Source organism: Eubalaena glacialis, chromosome 1 (genome assembly GCF_028564815.1).
Source record: "Eubalaena glacialis isolate mEubGla1 chromosome 1, mEubGla1.1.hap2.+ XY, whole genome shotgun sequence".
Lineage (NCBI taxonomy): Eukaryota > Metazoa > Chordata > Mammalia > Artiodactyla > Balaenidae > Eubalaena > Eubalaena glacialis.
Genome location: NC_083716.1, coordinates 191,451,113 through 191,471,549, shown reverse-complemented (window position 1 = coordinate 191,471,549; position 20,437 = coordinate 191,451,113). Strand labels below are relative to the sequence as shown.

The 20,437-nt window shown below is 34.8% G+C and overlaps 1 protein-coding gene across 1 annotated transcript in view; it reads right to left on the bottom strand.

Moving 5' to 3' along the window:
* Positions 1–11,476: 11,476 nt before the first annotated feature.
* Positions 11,477–20,437, bottom strand: part of ZNF804A (zinc finger protein 804A) — a 319,185-nt gene continuing 310,224 nt past the window's right edge. The window contains exons 3-4 of the mRNA XM_061202995.1: positions 16,793–16,923; positions 11,477–14,723 (exon numbers count right to left, since the gene is read on the bottom strand). Of these exons, the coding sequence (XP_061058978.1) occupies positions 11,477–14,723; positions 16,793–16,923 (3,378 nt within the window). The remainder of the gene's footprint in view (positions 14,724–16,792; positions 16,924–20,437) is intronic.

The window sequence follows — 20,437 nt, the reverse complement described above, 5'->3', positions numbered from 1 at the left end:
CTCTCTCACTTTGTCCCAGCTTACCCTTCCCCCTCCCCGTGTCCTCAAGTCCATTCTCTAGTAGGTCTGTGTCTTTATTCCTGTCTAGCCCCTAGGTTCTTCATGACCTTTTTTTTTTAGATTCCATATATATGTGTTAGCATACTGTATTTGTTTTTCTCTTTCTGACTTACTTCATTCTGTATGACAGACTCTAGGTCCATCCACCTCACTACAAATAACTCAATTTTGTTCCTTTTTATGGCTAATATTCCATTGTATGTATGTGCCACATGATGTAATGAGTCTGCTATACAGCTCAGGCAACTGTAATTGCATTATGGAACTGAATTATGGAAAGTCAAAGGAGGTGAAAGAAAACTACAATTAATACTTAAAAATAGACATTAATTCATCCTAACGTAGTGATGTACTGTCAAATATTTGTAAATTCAGTTTTAGTATTCCAATAGTGTTCTTTTTTTCTTTTGCTCTATATTCACATTGTCTTTTTTTTTCTTTTTCCCTTATTTCCAGTGTAGATACACTTCAGTTGGGGGTGCAAGATCTCATCCTTAGAAAATGTTAGATTACCTAACCTATGATATTTGAAAGCCTCTAATGAGGCTCCCAACTTTCCTGCATAGGCTGCAATAGATGTACCTCTGTGAATAGAAGCTACAGAGACGAGCCATTGTAAAGTGTCCAAGAACACAGACTTTGAGCCCGGGGGATGCTGTGAGCATACATTCGTATCTCTAAATTAGTATGTAGGGAATATAAATTGCAAATAATTAATTGACTAATTGTCAAATTTTCATGTATTTACCATAGTCTTGGACTTAGTCTTTTATAAAATTTAAAGCTATTTTTATAGTCTTTACAACCATAGTTGCATCTTTTTTTGTACCTCATAGATATTCTAAAAAAGTTTGCTTACACTTTCTTGCCCATGATTCTCTCTTAAACTCAGTGAAATGTGGCTTCTAGGCTCACCTTTCTAGTAAAATTACTATATCAAAATTGATAAACAAAAATGATTTAGGTCATTAAATGAAAAATGAATAGTTCTTATTTACTTAACTACCTTATGATATTGACAACTCAACATACTCTTTTTACTTAAAACTATCTCTTGCCATTATTTCCATGGTACTATAATTCTCTAGTTTATACTCTAGCTCTATGGAAACTTCTCTGTGTCCTCCATAATTTCTTTCTCCTCTTTCCAAGCTTAAATATTGCTTGTATTTTTAGGATCCATTTCTCTCTATATACATTCTCCCTGGGGCTTATCTCAAGCCTTCCAAGATTTTAATTAAAATGATCAGGGTGATGATTTCAGGATAATTTTTTTCAGTATATATCTCTTTTGAACTTTAGACCTGTGCAGTAGTTTCTCTTTCAAAAGATCTGTATTTCCATCTCAGAGTGATTAAATTCTTATTTTCTATGAAACTGAAGCCCAAGGCATAATGTGAAATTACTGAGCTATTATGTGTGATGCCATTGTAGTTATCGTCACTGCAGTTAATAATTTGCTTGCCAAGATTCAAATTTGTTTGTTCTCAAATCACTTTGTGCATGTTGCCTTTATTACTACAAGTACATAATTTAATTCAATGTTAAGTCAAGTGATGAAATATGAGTACCAGGAGATCAAGTTTATTCCTACAACAATGAAGTTTAATGCTTTAGAAATTCTAAACTAGGTTGAGTTGCTAAATAAATGATGTCAACTATGCCATGGGTATGGCAACAAAGTAAAACTGGAGAAAAATAAATAAGTAAAAAAATTTTTTGATTTGTTCAGTAGTGTACTTTAAATTAATGTCTGAAAGTCATAGATTATTTGAGTGCAGATTATATAAGAAAAGATGACTAACAACTTCAATGGGTAAACAGATATTCAAAGAAAAGGCCTTGGGCTTATAGCACAATATTGGTGAATTTAATACACAATAAGATAATGAGTTAATATACAATGTTTAGACTGTCCCATTGTGCATACGTGCCATGATGTGTGCTTTCTCACTTTATTCAAATAACTAACAACAAACCAGTTCTGACTGTTTCAGATAAGAGAATTTTTACTACATATTCATGTATTTGCAAGACAGCTCTATTTGGATATATTCTAGGTGCCTCAAATTTAATGTATCAAAAAATTGAACATATTATCTTCCATTCCCCTAAACTTTCCAACTTTTATAAACTTTCTTCCACTCTTGTCTTCTGTCTTTTCATTATTGGTAAATAACCACATTGGCCAAATGGACCAGGCCTGAAACTCAAATTTCATTTTAAATCCTCTCTTACTTCTTCAAAAACTTTTCCTATAAAGTCCACTCTTAAATAGCCCTAGATTATCTAACTTCTAGATTGTCAAACCAACATTATATTTATTTGCTTGCTGCTGCTTGAAACTCTTTTTATTTCTCTGACATCCTCAACACTCTTAAACAAATGCACACATACTAGTTAATTCTTCCTTATGTAATCCTAGTGATATTTCTAATCTGCAACTCTGATAAAGGCCAGTCATCTCACTATTTAAAAACTGTTAATGACTATCATCCTAACTATAAAGTCCTAATGATCTGCTTTTGTCTTGTTTATCTCTCAGCCTCATCTATCAAAAAGAACCCTTTTTACTCTTTTGTTTCCTTAATGTGGCATAGTCTCTTTCATAACATATTGTTTATCACATTTATTATGTTATGCAGCCCATCATATTAAAATTGCCAATTTAATTATCTATTTCCTCCCAATTCTAAACTTATTATTGATAGGTTTTATTTCTAGCTCTGTCTCTCCAGAGCCTAGTAGAGCCCTGGAACATAGTAGACATAAATGATCATAAGAGACAAGTTTGCCTAAATAAGTTAATAAATTGAAGGGGTCTCTCAAAATGAGAATAGTGTAGTCATAGCCTGAAATTATATTATTAGCCATAAATTGTTTATTCAGTCCTCTCATTGCTGATCAAAACTGAGGACAAGCACCTCACTAGCCAGTTATTCAATAATTTACTAGAATAGTTATCATGGCATTTTCCATGCAAGACCTAAAGAAACATGAGATTTATTGATGACATGGAAAAGGAAGGCATCTTACAATTTTCCAAGCAGTTAAGAAAATTTTTTCACATCTTCGACTATATGTACCTGAGAATATATCCCATTCCACCTCCTGACTGTGACTGTGGAGAGACAGAGGGTAACGTCTTGTTTAGGGAAAAACATCCAGGAATTCCAGGCAGCAACAATTAGGCAGTTCTTGGAAGGGGTGTGTGTGTGTGTGTGTGTGTGTGTGTGTGTGTGTATGTGTTCCATAAAGTATATCTGGAGAGACAAAACTCATTCTGCAGACTTGGAATTTGGAATACCAATGCCTCAATCTCTGTGTTCTGGTGGAATTAGGAGTGATGACCAGCTGAAAACGGTCTGCCAGTACCCTCCCCGGGTGCTAATCTTAACTGAATGATTTGGGCTTCAGAAAACGTATTATTTGCTGAAGCAAGAATGACAGTATCTCTCAAAATAGGATGAAGATTTGAAGGGAGTTGGAGAGGGACGCAGCACATCTGAGTGCAAAGAGCCCGATTAGGTACTAAAACATTCACTTCTTGTGAATGGCTGAATTTATTACCAAGGAAAGTCTGTATTCAGCGTCTGATTTTTAACATTTACATTCTCACTTTGTAATCCCTCCACCCCCCCTCAAAATGTCCCAGTACTTCCATTCAGAAAGTTCCATGTGTTCTTCCTGGAAGGCATTATGGGACATTATGACGTAGAAGCAGTGTGGCCTGTTCCACTCATCCTCTTGACTGTGACTGTAAAGAGAGAGCAGCATTGTCAAAGGGACAATGTCCAGGACTTCCAGGCAGTGACTAGCATGCAATACACTGAGACTGGGCCTTGGGAGGGAAGGGAAAACCATTCAGTACAGGACTGTCAGTAGCTTCCAAGTTTCCAAGTAACGACGCAGGAGATGAAAAAACAAAACCAAAAACACTTTCCCTCACTAAGCTCTGAGCTTACTGTTTATAGGTGGATTCAATTTAAATTTGTGTATGGAAATACTATAATGTATTATTTTTCATGTAGAGAGAGTATTATATTTCTATTCCATCTAAAACTCTATATTCATAGCCATTTAAAAAAAAATCTTTACTGTCAGTAAAGTATCATTGCAGTCAAAATGCATAACCCAGTTCTTAACATAGATGAGGACTCCAACAATTTGACAATACAACTATAATGGGTTTTAATAGTTACCTCCAATTGTAGCTAGATTTATCGGTATAATGGATTTCTGTAGAGTCCTTTCTATGCTGGCACGTTTAGGCAAAGATTATTTATATGAAAGAATAATGTTATATGAATACTGGAGAAACACTGATTCTCAATTTTACAAATACATCTTTGTTTAGCAATTGAAAAGGATCGTGTTGAACTATTATTACATATTAGAATAGCAGATAAGCAAGCCCCCTGGCAATCTTTGGATATGCAAAATGCAATTATAATTGCGAATGTCTAAAATGTATTTAAAATATTACATTATGTTTCACACTACCTAACAAATGTTATGGCTTCACAAAGGTCATGGTCAGGACCACTGCACTTCAGGACAGAAAATAGATTTCTCATCTCAGTAGAGCATATTCATATTTCTATCACTTTTGTTTCAGTACAACTGTCCTGGAGGTAGAAGCCATTTAATAAAATCTATACTTAGTTTTAGGCTTACTAGTTTAATGTGAAGATTAATGACTTACCAACTTTATATAAGTTAAAGGAAGAGCCACTTGTAAAATCATTTAGATTAAAAATAGTTGAAAAAGATAAGCAGATTACCTGAAGTTCAAAGCATTAATTTGCAACTTAGTTGTTTTCAATAGAGTGTGGGAAATTTAATACAGTCCACAATAGTAAGGCAGCTGAAATGTTGGATTTTTAAAAACTCACTCTCCTTGAATTTAAAATGTTACAACTTGGGCAGCCTCAGACCAGGGATATAATAGGAATTTGTCACAAAGAAGGGAACATGTCATGTAAGTCAATAAGCATTTTGGACCCACATAATTAACTCAAGTACAGAGGTTAGCTTCAACAAGTACAACTAGGAGGATCAAGACACAGTGTCCAGGTAGCAAGTTTAGGCAACAACGAAATGTTGAATTAATTGGTGCAACAGAAAAGGGGAAACAGCAGAACACAATGTAGTGCTGACAAGGGCTAGGAAGGAGCTGAGATCTAGTTTTGTCCTAAAGGAGATCGTGGACTAAGTAGGGTAACCAAGGAGTTTTTGCATTGAGAGGGTTTTCCGGTTAGAAGCCCAGCTGTTGAACTAAGCCTGTGAAGCAAGATGAAATGGGCTATTTAGATGAGCATTACATCCTAGTCCTTGTAGGTAAAATGAAAATTTAGTTCTGGGTATAATTCTGGGTTATAGGAATTAGGTAGTGAAGAGAATAGGAGAACCTTTTGGAGAAGCCTGAAGGGTTAATGTAAGTATGTCATCAAAGATCCTTTACTTAATATGTGGGCACTTCCCCAAAACTTATGCTTTCTGCCTGTACCATCAATAAATATACTGAGGAATGAAGTGAAATTAATATTCAATGAGGGAATTAAAATAGTCTTAGAGATAATCAATACAAGCTAGATATGGAAGGTAGTAATACTAAACCACAAAGTATGATAAATTCCACTGAATATTATGAGACCTATTTCTTAAAATTAAACTATATAATATAATATTCTAAATAGTATGAAGATAGTAAATACATAGAAAATATACCCCATAAAAGTGTTAGGAAGTAATTTATAAAAAGTTAAAATGTAGCAGTTAAAGCCAGAATCCTAAAAAAGGGAAATATTAGTAAAAAATGTAAATAATATATTCAAAATATTACCACAAAAAGGTAAAAAAATTAAAAATAATTTAGTTATTTAAAAATAAGATTTTAGGAGATTAAAAGAAAAGAAAAAGCTTGTTATGCTTAGAGTTTTCTACCAGGAGCTTCTGGTTCAAGTAGATTCCATATCCTATGTTCCCAAGCATTGAAAGCTCAGGGCAGGTGCTAGTCTGTAAGATGCCTCTACGAATACATAAAAGGATATTGCTCTAGGCATTTGGCTTAGTGAGCAATGGTGCCTTTGAGCAAAGGAAAAATAGTCGCTTTCTCCGTACCAATGTAGCCTATGCTGGGTCTGGGGGAGGGGGACACAATCCACAGGGCTGCCAGATGGTGAGCTAGATTTCAGTCATACTCAGCAACTCAGAACAAATTGCATAGCATTTTACTGCAGGCTTTAAATCAACACTTGAACCTCAACTGATAATATAAGTAAGCTTTAAGCCTTTATCATCTTATTTGTGAGAGAAAGTAAACAACTTTTTGGAAAGCATCCCTTGTGGCAACTTTCACTCCCAAGGACAGTGGCTTAGCTAGGCAAATAAATGGAGGGGAAAAAAAATAGAAACAAGAATGAGAAATGGAGAATACAGTAGTGTGGGAAAAAAAGACATTGGTGAATATAAATCAATACATAATGAAAGAGCAAACTTTGGATAGCTAAACATAAGATTTTGCATGTCTGCCTCTTTTACTGGACTTGAATATCTGAGTAGTAGGTGTGTTCTATTCATTCATTTATCCCAATATCTAGTTTAATGTCAGACACATAATATGCTAATGTTTGGTGACAAGTACTAATAGAAAGATGAAAAATAGATGATAGATAGATAGATAGATAGACAGATAGACAGATGATAGATAGGAGCTTGTGCTTTTCTCCAAGGGCAGGGGAAAGGGTTCAAATCATGCTTTGACGATTGATTGCTCACTAAGCTCTATTTTATTTTATTTTATTTTTTTATAAATTTATTTATTTATTTATTTATTTTTGGCTGCGTTGGGTCTTCGTTGCTGCACATGGGCTTTCTCTAGTTATGGCGAGTGGGGGCTACTCTTCATTGTGGTGTGTGGGCTTCTCATTGTGGTGGCTTCTCTTGTTGCAGAGCATGGGCTCTAGGCACACGGGCTTCAGTAGTTGTGGCTTGCGGGCTTAGTAGTTGTGGCTCATGGCCTCAGTAGTTGTGGCTCACGGGCTCAGTAGTTGTGGCTCGCAGGCTCTAGAGCGCAGGCTCAGTAGTTGTGGTGCACGGGCTTAGTTGCTCCGTGGCATGTGAGATCTTCCCGGACCAAGGCTCAACCTGTGTCCCCTGCATTGACAGGTGGATTCTTAACCACTGTGCCACTAGGGAAGTCCCCCACTGAGTTCTATTTTAAATAATTCATAATTCCATTAAAAAATAAGTTATTCATGCTAAATGGTGTTTTGAAGCCCTAATTATTTTGGAAAATTATATATTTTTTCAGACTGATTTAGAACAAGTTTGGAGTAAAAATGGATAACAGTTCTGGAACTTTGTAATACAATCTGCATAGTTTTTAATTACATTTCCCCAACTCATTCTATCTTCTCATTTAACAAACTTATTGAGTGTTTACTATGCATCAAGTGCTACTTTGACTCAAGGAGCTCTTAATTTAGTGAAATTGAAGAACAAGACAATATATTCAACACAGAGAATACTTCATAACAATATTTGAGCACAGTATTCCAGGTGAAAATAGAGGAAGCTAACATCTGGAGACAGAGGGAATCTGGGTAAGAATTCCTAAAAAAAAAAACTTACCTAAGTTGAATTGTGACTCATTAGTAGTTAGTCAAGTGAAGAAACATAGGGAGGAAAGCATTGAGGGATAACAGAACATGCTCACACAAACTTGAAGATGATTTTAAGTAGATTAGAGTGATTGGCCTAGAGAAATTCTGGAATGGATGGTCCTGACTAGGGAGGCTGGCATCTACTTCACCATAGGTTTTCCATGACTTGCTAAGGACTTTGATGTTTATCTTGAGAATAATTGAGTACCCATAATAGGCTTTAAAGTAGAGGAGTGTCATAACAAGGTTACATTTAAAAAATGGAGCCCTGGCAGCAGTGGGGAGGATAGAGTGTATGAATTGGAAATTGGGAAAAGAGACATTAATTTATAACAGCAACTCAGCAATTCAGATTATTAACTACTAGGACTAGAACTACATAGAGTATACTGGTGAGAAATATCTGAGAAAAATTTAAGGAAATAGAGCCAAAAGGGTTCATTGATTAATTTTTATGTGGGCATAATACCCTGGCTTCTGACTTGGAACAGTTTAAAAATTTTTTTTTTTGTTATTATAATGACATTCACAGAGCTTTGAAACAAAGGACAAATAATAGGTTTCAGTGGTACCTATAAAGAAAGATCACAGATTTGAGTTTTGGGTTCAAAATACATAGTGGATATCTAGGTTGAGATGTCCTGTGGACAGTTTATACAGGGCTTCAACACATGAAAGGACTTGGATATACATATATATATATGAGAGAGAGAAGGGGGAGAGAGAGAGAGAGAGAGAGAGAGAAGTTGAAGTAGTAGTAGATGAGTTTCCTTGTTTCCTTCCTGTCATCCAATGTGAGTTCCTTTGTTACTCGGCTACAGTAGTTACTTGTTACTTTCTACATTCAGGTTTTATTCTATATTCCAAATCACTCAGATTTACAATAACAAATCTATAGCAATGCCTATAACTAGCAGACCAGAGATGGTGGGTAAGAGATAGTGTTAGAATCATTTAAATTCCCCAATTATATAGAATGTACAATAATTTACATCTGGATGGGACTGGGATTTTAGCTCCAGGACTTACGGACAAGCCATTAGCCGTCCCCAAACCTACTTCCAGTGTATGACTGCTACACTGGCCTGACTCCTGCTGCCACTAATATGAGCTTGACTGGTGGTCCTCTGACAGCCTCATTGCTTGATGAGTCCACCCTGACTTACCTGTCTAATTGCGCTGCTTATTATTGATCTTCAGCCCATCGGCCTGATTCCCTTGATTCTGGAGTTGGTGTTATCAGAATAGGTGAACAAGTGTGTCATCATACATTCATTTTTAAGTCCCAAACTTATAACAGATGCCCAGACTACATGAGCAATATCTTATCAAAGATATCAAGTATCTAAATGAATTGTTTGTAATAAGAATGGCTTCGACATACTCAGCTAACATTCTTTTCTTGTCCAGCCACTGGTATCCACAAAAACCAATCAATTTATCTACCAAGCTGAGTTTCAATTACTCTTAACTGAGAACTTTCCTCCTCAAACTTTCTAGAAATTTCTATTATATAGTTACTAAGCAAGTATATTCTGCTACAACTAAAAAGTTAAGCATACCTAAATGCATTATTTTAACAAAAATAAATGTAGGAGAGCAACAGAATTGAAGACAAAATAAAAGGAATGACAGCATGGAGAAAGAAGCAGAGGATACACACAAATGATGTATACAGTGAAATTAAGAAGGAAAAGATCAGGGGAAAAAGGAATTAAAGAATAAGAACAAGAGGTAAGAGGTGAACATGTGGGATGATAGTCAGAAGATGACAAAAAAAGAGGGAAAATCTGCATATTTTAAAGTGAAACACTTGGTTTGATTTTAAACAGCAGAAACAATCCTGCTCTGACATTAAAAACAAACTGGGTCAGCATTCCTCAGTAGATATTCCCACCTATGTTATCTTCAAAGATAGTTTCAAATATTTTGCTTGGGGAAAAATCACCCATTCCAATTTTAGTTACCATTTTTGGAACATGTTATCTTAGAGTGTTTGAAATAAAATTTCTTCTTTTATTATTTTTTCTTCTTATTTGTCAATCATGCAGTCTTTCACAACCGTTTTTCAGGAAAACCTTTAAATCAATGATTATTATGGCACATAATCAAGAAAGTAAACAACATAGATTTTTCCCCTTATTACTCTACTTAAAATAGAATTCAATATACTATTCTGCTATGGGAATATATGCTTATGCTCAATATTTTTAGGGTAACTCAGTTCTTACAGTAAGCTTATGAAATAGCATTTCTTCAATACAGCATCACTTAAAAGTTGCTCTTCCTTTAGAAGGACTCAGTTGGCCTCTCTTTTGCCTGGATTCAATGCTAGGCTACCATAATCCTTTATCATTTGCACATGCTGAGTTGAATCCTCTCCACCAGGCATGCAGACTTTGTCTTAACCAGTGGCATGGACTGAGAAATACACATTAGAAACTCTTGTGGGAAGTGTGATGTTCCCTAGTTTTCTATTAAATAATTATATTCTTCAGTACACATAGAAGCAGCACTTGAGTGAACAAGAATGCAGAGGTCATTAAAAATATAGCAGAATCTGGAAGGGTGATATGGATGGAGACTTTCTAATTGTTCCTGCGTGATTTGGAAATATGATAGAAACATGACTACTAGAAAGATTTGCAGAAGGAACAGCTATTTATTCACTCTCTTTCCCACTTCCAGATTCTCAGTTAAGAGTATATCCAGATTGTGTTTATGCCATTCTTCCCAAGATGTTATATAATGGTTAGTGATTAATTAATTAAACCTATTCCTTAATCCATGCCAACATTCTTATATATGTATATTCTCCGCAACAATTGAAAATAAACACAATACATTTGATAATTTTGACATACAAAAATGTTATAAGAACTTATATTGGTTACTTGCTATTTCTTATCTACTAGTACTGTTTAATAGTTCCCGGAACGACACTAAATACTTTGCACGTTTTGTAGTTATTCACCCCCCCACCGCACCAAATGCCAGCATTACTTTAACAAGAATTTCCATGGTTTATTATTTAGAGGGCCAAGTGTTCATGAAATATAGTAAACTTTGAGTATAAGCAACATTATGACAAACAGAAAAGCAAACGGACTTGTTAAACTTATTCTGAATGATAATATTATCGTTAAGTATTGACAGAGCGCCAAAGATATTTTGCTGATCCTCTGAGGTTCAGAGATGCCAATAAACAGAAGAAACAATATAAATTCAAAACCTATTGTTACTATACAGTCTCAAAATAGTGAAAACCAACTAAAAACAAGGGTTTGATTTACTTAAATATTTAACAAAAATTTATTGCAAGAGAGATTTTTCACTGAATTTACAGTTTCAAGGAACATGGTACAAAACATAGTGCCATCAGCTTTGTCTAAACATTAAATAGGTGCAAATACACAAAGATTAAAAAAAAACAAAGAGCATACTTTACAACATAAATTACAGTACTATAAATATATTTTATATACATTATACATACTCTTAAGACATCATTTTAATATACAGCATATATTGATTTGCAAACTATTCAGTGCCTTACTAATATTATATATCAGAAACTTAAGAATTTATTTGCATCATTACACTTATAGTAAATGGTTTCATATCAATGAGGCCATATTTTGCCTAGTTTATTTCCACCATTTAAATAGGCAGTTATCCACTTAGATGAGCATTAACGTGTATAGCAATAGTTTTCACATGAATATTTTCTTTCCCTTTCATAGTGATGACTAAAAGAGGGGCTGCAGCGGGATGACCGAAGGGTGGGGGGACAGCAGTGAAGGAAAGAGTGCATGGGGTAAAGGTGAGAAAGCCAGATGGCTAGGATGAAGAACTGAAGCTGGAATGATTGGCATCTGAGGGGGAGTAACAAAAGTTGGCTGATTCCCAGGACAAAGCCTTGGTCCTAGTGGTCCTACTGAGATCTGAGGTAACGATGTTCTGTTGAGAGCTGGGACTTGGGACAGAAACTGTTGGTGTGGTTGAAGCACTTTAAAGGTTCCTGCAGCTGCAGCTGCTGCCGCGGCTGCAGCAGCTGCTGCATGCTGCTGCAAAACAGTATGGTGGATAGCGGTTACAGAGGTAGAACACAAGGGCTGCTGCAAAGGCAAAGGCTGCAGAGGTGTGCTAGGGGGTGGGAGGGCAGCTGGAGGAAAAGTGAATTTGACCTTGTTGGCCAGCATGCTCGGCGGAATGATGTGCTGGTAGACTTCACATGGTAGATTTTTGACCTTGTCATGGTTTTCTATTGGAATCAATAATGCTTGTTCTGGTAAAGCTAACGGAGCCAGGATCTGCTCCGTTGTTACAAAGGTATGGCCACTGACATGTGCTTCTTTGAATGGTAATGGTGGTTGTGCATTAAGGATTCCTGAATTAAAACACAGCCACTCAGTTGATGCCTCATTCATCTTTCCTTGTGGAAGGGCCTCAGCCAGTTCATAATGACAAAGGTATGATTTAGGTTGTGACTGTCTAAAGTTCCTTTCAGTACTAGGCACCTTGAAAGGAATTTGCTTCTCGTTAATATTTGTATTCTCACTTCTTTCTTTGTGTTCAAGCAAGGTACTGTCCATTTCTTCTTTTGTTGGGGCACTAGCTATGTAGACTGATGTGGTGGGTTCACTGGAAATCTCTGACAATTCACCAGAAGTGGTCTCCATTATGACCTGCTCAGTTTCACCATTGGTTTCAGAAGGAAGGGGACTGCTAGCGGGCAGAGCCAGTTTATTTTCTACTTGGTCCATTTGTTCTGAGTTCCTTTTGACATTTGCAGTTTCTTGTGGTTTTATTTCCTCTTTTCTGTCTTCACTTATTATTTCATCCTGGTGATGTAAGGAAGAATTACCTTTCCTGGGATAATCTGTCTTCTCTTTGAGTTCCAAAGCTTCAAAACTGGTGTGGAATCTACTTTTTTTCCTCTGTTTCCTTTTAGGCTTACAAGGAGCAGAAGCATGGGGTGGCCTCAAAAATTCTTCTGGTAGATAATTCTGTTGATCTAAACTTTCATCTGAAGAATAAGAATATGAATGTTGTCTACGTTTTTGATGGCATCTTTCTGATTCATTAATGAGAGAATTATAACCTCTTTTAACTGCCTGGTTCTGACTCATGCATTTCATTTCATTTTGAAGAACTAGGCAGCTGTGATCTTGACTACAGCTGGACGTTTTGGCTTTCCAACTACAGTAAGTTCTGGAGTATGTTAAATTATGTTTCACAGAATGTATCATTGTTGAATTGGATTGTCCATTTAAAACAACTGAGCTCTTTTTACAGTGGTTTTTAGAACTGATAATAATATTCTTATTATCATTGTATTCAGTGTTCTGGGTTTGACACATTTCTTCATTTTCACTTAAGTATATGGATGCTGATTTGGGCCTTTTATCAGGTAATTGCTGTGAGTCCAATAATTGCTCTGTAGCTAAATACTGTTTTTCTGTAATTGTTTCCAGTAGATTTTTCCTAGTTTTATCAGTGTAACTATTTTCTCTTTCCATTTTGAAATAAGTTTCTGATTCTTTGGTTTTCTTTCCATAATTATGGTGACATAACTTTCTTCTTTTTTTCTTTCTTCTACTTTTATGGAACCAGGGTTCATGAGTATCTTTCAATCTTATTTTGTTGTATTTGCCACCAAGAGCATCCTGTTTTATCTGATTTTTAGTAAAAGTATATTTTTTTGTTTTTCTGACCCTACAGGAAATATTTTTATACCTCTGACTCATACTCTCATTTTTTCCGGAATCACAGCTATTGGAGAACGTATCATCAGCCAAAAGAGGAGTGACTTGGGTATATCCATTTCTGCTACCTCCAATTTCATGAGCAGTAAGTCCTGTCACAGATGTGTCCTTGCAATCTAAAACTGGTCTCTTGCAAATGTCTTCTCCCTTTTGATGAGAAGAAAGATCATTTAAGGGCAGCTTATTTTTATCTAGATTGTTGTTTAATTTAGTGGACTTGAAGTCAAAACAGAGAGGATTACAGCTATAGGAAATTGATGGTTGAGTAGTTGTGTAAATCAGCATTTCTGATGGCCACTGAAGAACTGTGGATCCATCTTTGTTAAGTACGGGTACAAATGGCTCACATGGTCTTTTATATAAATCCATTTTTTTATGTAGGGTTATATTATCCTCTTCAGAATTTAAAGGGGCCAACATGTCAGGGCTGTGGTTTTTATATTCAGCTTCAATTGTGGATGCATCATTGTCCTTAACACTTTCCTCTATGGTAGCTTGCAAAGACAAGCCGTCATCAGCCATATCAAGAACTATAGATTTATTTCCTAGCAAGTCAGAAGTGTTACCACTTACAGGTATGTCTTCATTAATAATAACATCTTCCAGTGGAATTTGATCTGCTAAAGGGACTGAATTTTGACAATTATCTGCATCAGATGATGAAGGGAGTTGAAACTGGCAAAATGGAGGTAATAGTAATGTATCTTTTTCACTAGAAACTTCTTTCATCTCTTGAGTTTGAGCAGTTTCTTTGTCAGTGCACCTTCCTTCTGGTGGATGAAAAGAATTAGCTTTCTCCTCATAACTCAAAAGCACATCTGTTGGTGAAGAGAGTTGAAGATGACAAGCACTGGGGACAAATCTACTTTTTCTGCTAAATCCTTTTTCCACAGAGGCATCATCATTGCATTCAGAGAAGGCTGCAGCTGAGGACTCCAGCTTCACGGATGCTTTCTTTGGAAATGCAAAAGAAAAGCCAATTTTGTGTCTGTGAATCCCCTGGGCTTGATCTCCAAGTTGGCTCTTTTTGGCGGTATAACTTTTCACGCTTTCTGGATCTGTAGCAACAGTGGTAACACCTTTAGCATTCTCTTGGCTATGAATCAAAGTACATTTGAAATCTTCCTGGTTATTAACTGAATCCACAACAACTCTTTGGGAAATTTCATTACAATTTTCTCTCACAGTAACAGTTGTTGACTTGAACATAGGGCCACTTCCAGGAGCACTACAAAAAGAAACAAAAGTGTGTTTTCAGAAAGGACACTTGAGGAAAAATACTCAAACACTTACAACTTAGAAATGTCAGCGTAAGATTTTTTTCAAGTTTTAAAATCTTTGTAAGATAATTACTTTCATGTAGTGCAATTGCCTTCCATAGAACTGCAATTTAATTTAGTTATTGGATATTGTTTGGAATAACTTGTAGATGATGTCTTGAAGTTACTTTTATAGCTATTAACAGCAACGGTCAAAGACATTTCTATGCTCTCAGCCAGTGTTTCCAGACCAAGAATATTTTTACCCCCATGGCCTCTTCAGTGACATTTTAGAATACAGAACTCTCTAAAATAAAATTACTTTTAATTCACAAATACTCAACATCATTGATCCTATATGGAGAATATGAAGGAAGTTAAAGAAAAACTCTCAGTCATGATGTAAGCAGGGCTGGGAATTCAGTTCAACAATTCAATTCAACCAGTGTTCACTGAGTATCTACCACAGGCCAGGTGATATGCTCAATGACAGCTCTGAGTCTTTTGGATTGGCTGTTCTTAATATTTAAAAATTATCCTGATGTTATCCATTATATCATTATATAGAGTAAATATGGGAAAAGACTATACTTATGATGTGGTTTCCATTTATTTGGAATTACAGTATACCATAAATAGTGAGCTCTTATTAAAAGAATGATACTGTCCAGCACATAAACAAAGAACTACCTAAGTATCATCTTTACCGCAAAAGAATTATGGTGTGCAGGATTTTCCATGCTTTTCTAAAAAGTTAGTTTCTCAGAAGTTATAAATGGTCCAAATTTTTTTAATTGAATAATTTCTTCAATATCTAACACAGTGGACTGCTTTATTACCTTGTTTGATATTAAGAACCAACACTACTTAATTTACACCTCATTAGAGGCACCAAATTACTGGGAAAATCATGTGTCTGGGGGAGCAGTGTAATGTGAAATATTTATGTATGCTAAGAAAAGTAATTTAGATAAGAAGTTTTGCTTCTTTTGTACATATCTTATTATCAGCTCTACTTCTCTTAATATATTAGACTTTACATTTGCAAATGAATTAAATTACACAGGTCTGAGATAATATGAAATGTAAACTTGCACTTGTATAATTTTTCATTTTTTACTACACAGAATAAAAATATCTGGTTGGTATAATTCAACAGAGATTCTGTTTGATATTAACAGTTCACTATAGGATTCCAGATATATTTAAATTTTATTTTGACTTTTCTAAAGCTGACATCTCACACAATGTTTTGCTATGTCAATATCCCCTAACATTATTCCGTATAAAATAAATTTGGCATAAAATAGCTTTGTTTTAAATAATAATCAGAGAGGCCTATTTAATGGGGGGGGGTGGAGGGTAGCCTAAGGGTGGCTGTCTTTTCATAACATTGTCCTGGCCTGAATTTTTAAGTTCTGATTTATAGCATTATAGCTGCTCTCTGTTAGAAGCAGGTCCAAGTGTAAGAGTTGTAAAGTTTTAATAGTCCAGTTAGAGTTCATTCACAGCGAAACTAATTTCAACCTACCTCTGACATGCATAGGGCCTTCCTGACCTTTATATATTAAGAATACATATGGAGCAAGGAACCTCTCTTTTTCGCTCCATATGTGTTCTAAAGATCATTGCAAATAAAAGTTCTCCAAATTTTCAATGAAAAAATAAGTTCCTCCTAAAACTCCATTTATAACAAAGGCTATGAGATGGTGCTTTGGTCTCTTCTTCAATCAAATGTTTTGAATTTCGCCAAGAAATAGAATAGCTTTCAACTAAGATAGCTTAAAGAGAAGAATAATGTAAAATTAATTTTTTTACAAACTAAAATTATAGTAATTTGGCTTTTTATTGAAATGTGCATTAAACAGGTGTTTGCATAAAAGTCAAATTCAATTTACTGTTTACAGCCTACAGAAAGCCATGAAAAATGTGAGCGTCTTATTCTGGGTACAGAAATAGATAGATGTGTGCCCTTTATTCAGTTCCTTTCTTTTGTTGTCATGTTTTAAGAAAACTTAACATTTTACTGTAGACTCACCATACAGTTTCCTTTCTTAGCTCGGCCAGCTTGTGCAGGCGTTGGAGTGCCTTTTCCTGTTTTCTTTCATCTTTCCTGGATTTAGATGCTACATTTCGAGCAAATTCCCTTTGTTTTAGTTCTTTGAGTCTCTATGAAAAAATACAAAAATAATTAACAGTATTTAGGTCTATGGCAATGTCAAAGTTACTATTGTTGTTGTTGGAATTTTCCAGTGCATCATCTCTGATCTCATCTAAGGAAAACACAGCATTTGTGACCATCCACTTCTAACAAAATATTTTCTTGCACTTTTGCTTTGTAAAAAATGTCAAAACATATTATTACACTATATCAAAAGATATGCCTATACCCTGGTAAATTGGAAAGGAAAAATTTTTTCTTTACTTATTGTTTCCTGCCAAGATTCTCTGCCTAATTTAGATGAAGTGTTGGAGTCTTATAAACCCCTAATTTTTAAATAAATTCAATTAAGCTTGTGTATTTCAGTTATATATGATAAATTCCATCATATTTTGATGTGCTCTATATTAGAAAGGTGTCTGATCCTTTTCATATTTTTTAAGAAGAGTAAATGTCTTATGTTAATCCATAAGGCAAATGCCCTCTACTAATGTGATTTAAAATAATCCTTCCCCTCAAATACCAGGCATATTTACCAAGTAATTCAAGATCTGGGAAGAAAATTAAGTGTCTTTGTGTAAATTCTTTTTATATTGAGCATATGTTTCATCTGTATTAAAGGAGCTCAGTTTGGGGGCTGAAGGCCAGAAAAAGAACATGTCAACTTGAATAGAATTGATAAATAGCCATGTATGTAGCATGATTTAAGAGACCCCAAAGTGGTCCCATGCCCCAAATATTTTCACTATAGTCTTTCACAGAGACAGTATATAGTCATTAAAAATGATTAAAGTACTGTTTTTTCTCATGGAGCTCATGTTGTTATGCAATCGTGATACGTCAGAGTCTTAGAATAGGACTTTACGAGAATAAAACATATACTGATCACATTTTTATGAAGTGGTTGAACAAAATCTTAATAAATGCCTTATATGTATACACTGATGTATGCCAGGGTCTTAGAACAATGCCTGATCTATAAAAGACCTACTCAATAAATATTTGTTGATTTATGTAGAATCACTTAGATCCTCCAAATTAGGTATTTTCCTACTTCAAAAAAAGTTATGCTAGGGAATTCCCTGGTGGTCCAGTGGTTAGGACTCTATGCTTTCACTGCCAAGGGCTCAGGTTCAATATCTGGTCAGGGAACTAAGATCCCGCAAGCTGTGCAGTGCAGCCAGAAAAAAAAAGTCATGCTAATGAAATAATATTAGATTCTTGGTCAACCTAGATTGTATCTGCTCAATTTCTCCTACATAGAACCATAACTTAAACTTCAAATAATCTCTAATACCTTAATTAATGGGATTTATATAAGGTATATATACATATATATGCATATATATGTATGAGATTACTCTAGAATATTTATTTTAACATAACACAAAGATATTTTGAGATCATTTACATTGACATATTTGTGAAGGAGTTTATCTAGAGTTGAATTTAAATAAAAGATTAACCATGTCATACATATCTAAATTGTACTAGTATTTCATAGAAAGTAAAACTTTGACATATATCATTGCACTGATATAACAGTTAAATGTAGCTACAATTTTATAATACATATTAAATTATTTGTTATTAAAAATATGTAGAATTAGAGATACTAGCGCAAGAAAGTTTTAATTCTAGATTTTAAATATTCATAGTCTTGGTCATCTCTATTTCCTAAAATCTTGAAGTCATATCAAGACTCATTCAACAATTTATTTATCACCAGTAACGGTCATTCTGTTAAATGGCTGGGATATTTTTCAGAGAGTAAAGAAAATGTTTTTACTTTTATCTGGTGTGTGTCTCTGTGTCTGTGACTATATGTGTGGGCAAGTGTGTGTGAGTGTATGTTTATATGCATTTTACAGAAATAGGGAGAAAAGACACACAGGAAGAGATAATGGCAATCAGTGGTTGAGGTATTCTTATTGTTCCATACGAGGACAGAACAGGGGTGCCTCAACAATCCCCACGTAGGCTACCTGGGAAAAGTCACATCTGATCTGGGTCTTGAATGATATAAAAGAGCATGAAGAAGAAGGGTTGGATGTTGGAAGTGAGAGGATATTTTGGGGAAAAAAAAAAACAGTTTTGTATAAACATAGAAATAAAAGCATGCATACTCTAAAAGAAAAATGCACGATGTAAAGAAGGATGGCTAGAGCAGAGTGTATTTGTGGAAGTAATGAGAATTGATGAATTATGGGGTCCAACCAAATCACGGGGAACCCTGTCTATCATATGACTAAATGTGACTGTAGGAAACATTGAAGGAGTTAAACAATGCAGTGCCACAGTAGGACTTTCATTTTATTAAGATTCTTTTGGCGTCAGTATGCATGAAACTTTGCCATAGAACAAGACTAAAGACAAAGCAACCAATAAATAGAATATTACAATGAACCAGGTAAGAAACAATAAAAGCCTTTTCTAAGGGAGTTGCAGTGGAGAGGAAAAGTAAAATTAGAGATTTATTGGATGTGCATAATTGAGTGACCTAAAGGATATGCACTACCTTTACTGAGAAATACCACCTGCCACTGTAAGAAACAGATATTCAATCAAGAGAGGGTTTGGGTTAGGAGGAGGATGCTAACAGAGAATTTGAAAGAAAATAGAAGATAAGTTCTCTAAAATAAACGTTTAAAAGAATCAAAGTGCCAAGTAAAATAAAGCAAGAAAGTTGCAATACCAATAAAAGAACTAACATTCAAAGATGTTTAAAAAATTCTATTTATAAATAGTGATATTTTAAGAAGCAGACATAATTTTTTTTCCTACTAGATTCTTTGGATAACTGGAGACAACAATTAAGAAAGATAGACTTGATTATTTTTAATAAAGTTTTTAGAATAAATGTTAATTTCTATTATATAAATATGCATATATATGCAAGTAAAAGCACAGTGCTTCTAACAAAAAGCTAAGCTTTTCTAAAGCAAGTATATGAAACGGCAAGAATTTCACTATTTACTGTTTCAAATTAACCATTATGATTTGACCTAATCCATTTCCACTGACATAATAGTTAAAAAGCAAGGAGTCTGTCAATTATCAAATGCCAGTAGTGTTGTATTATCTGTGATATAACTGAGTGATTGATATGGCTATGATTTAGGGAACTGTGTACATTTTTTTTTTTATTGGAGTACAGTCAACTTACAATGTTGTGTTAGTTTCAGGTGTACAGCAAAGTGAAGAATGCAAATGTTGTTTTAGTCTTGTAGAGGTTGTCAAGGAGCACCAAACTACATTCAAGTGTTCCTATTGATCTCAATCTCCCTCTATGTACACATAATTTTCTTATCTCAGTGACAGACTTCCTGATAAGGGAAATAAACTTGACTAACATTTAGGGACTATTTAGTTGCAGAGATTATAGGCCTGGTCAAATACTCTGGTCAGTTTTAGGATAAAATTTATCAGTCTTTATATCCTTTCTTGCATTTTTCTGCAGAAAAATAAAGTTCTACATCATATTTTATATCAAGTAGAGTAATTTTGAAAGGCAATAAATAG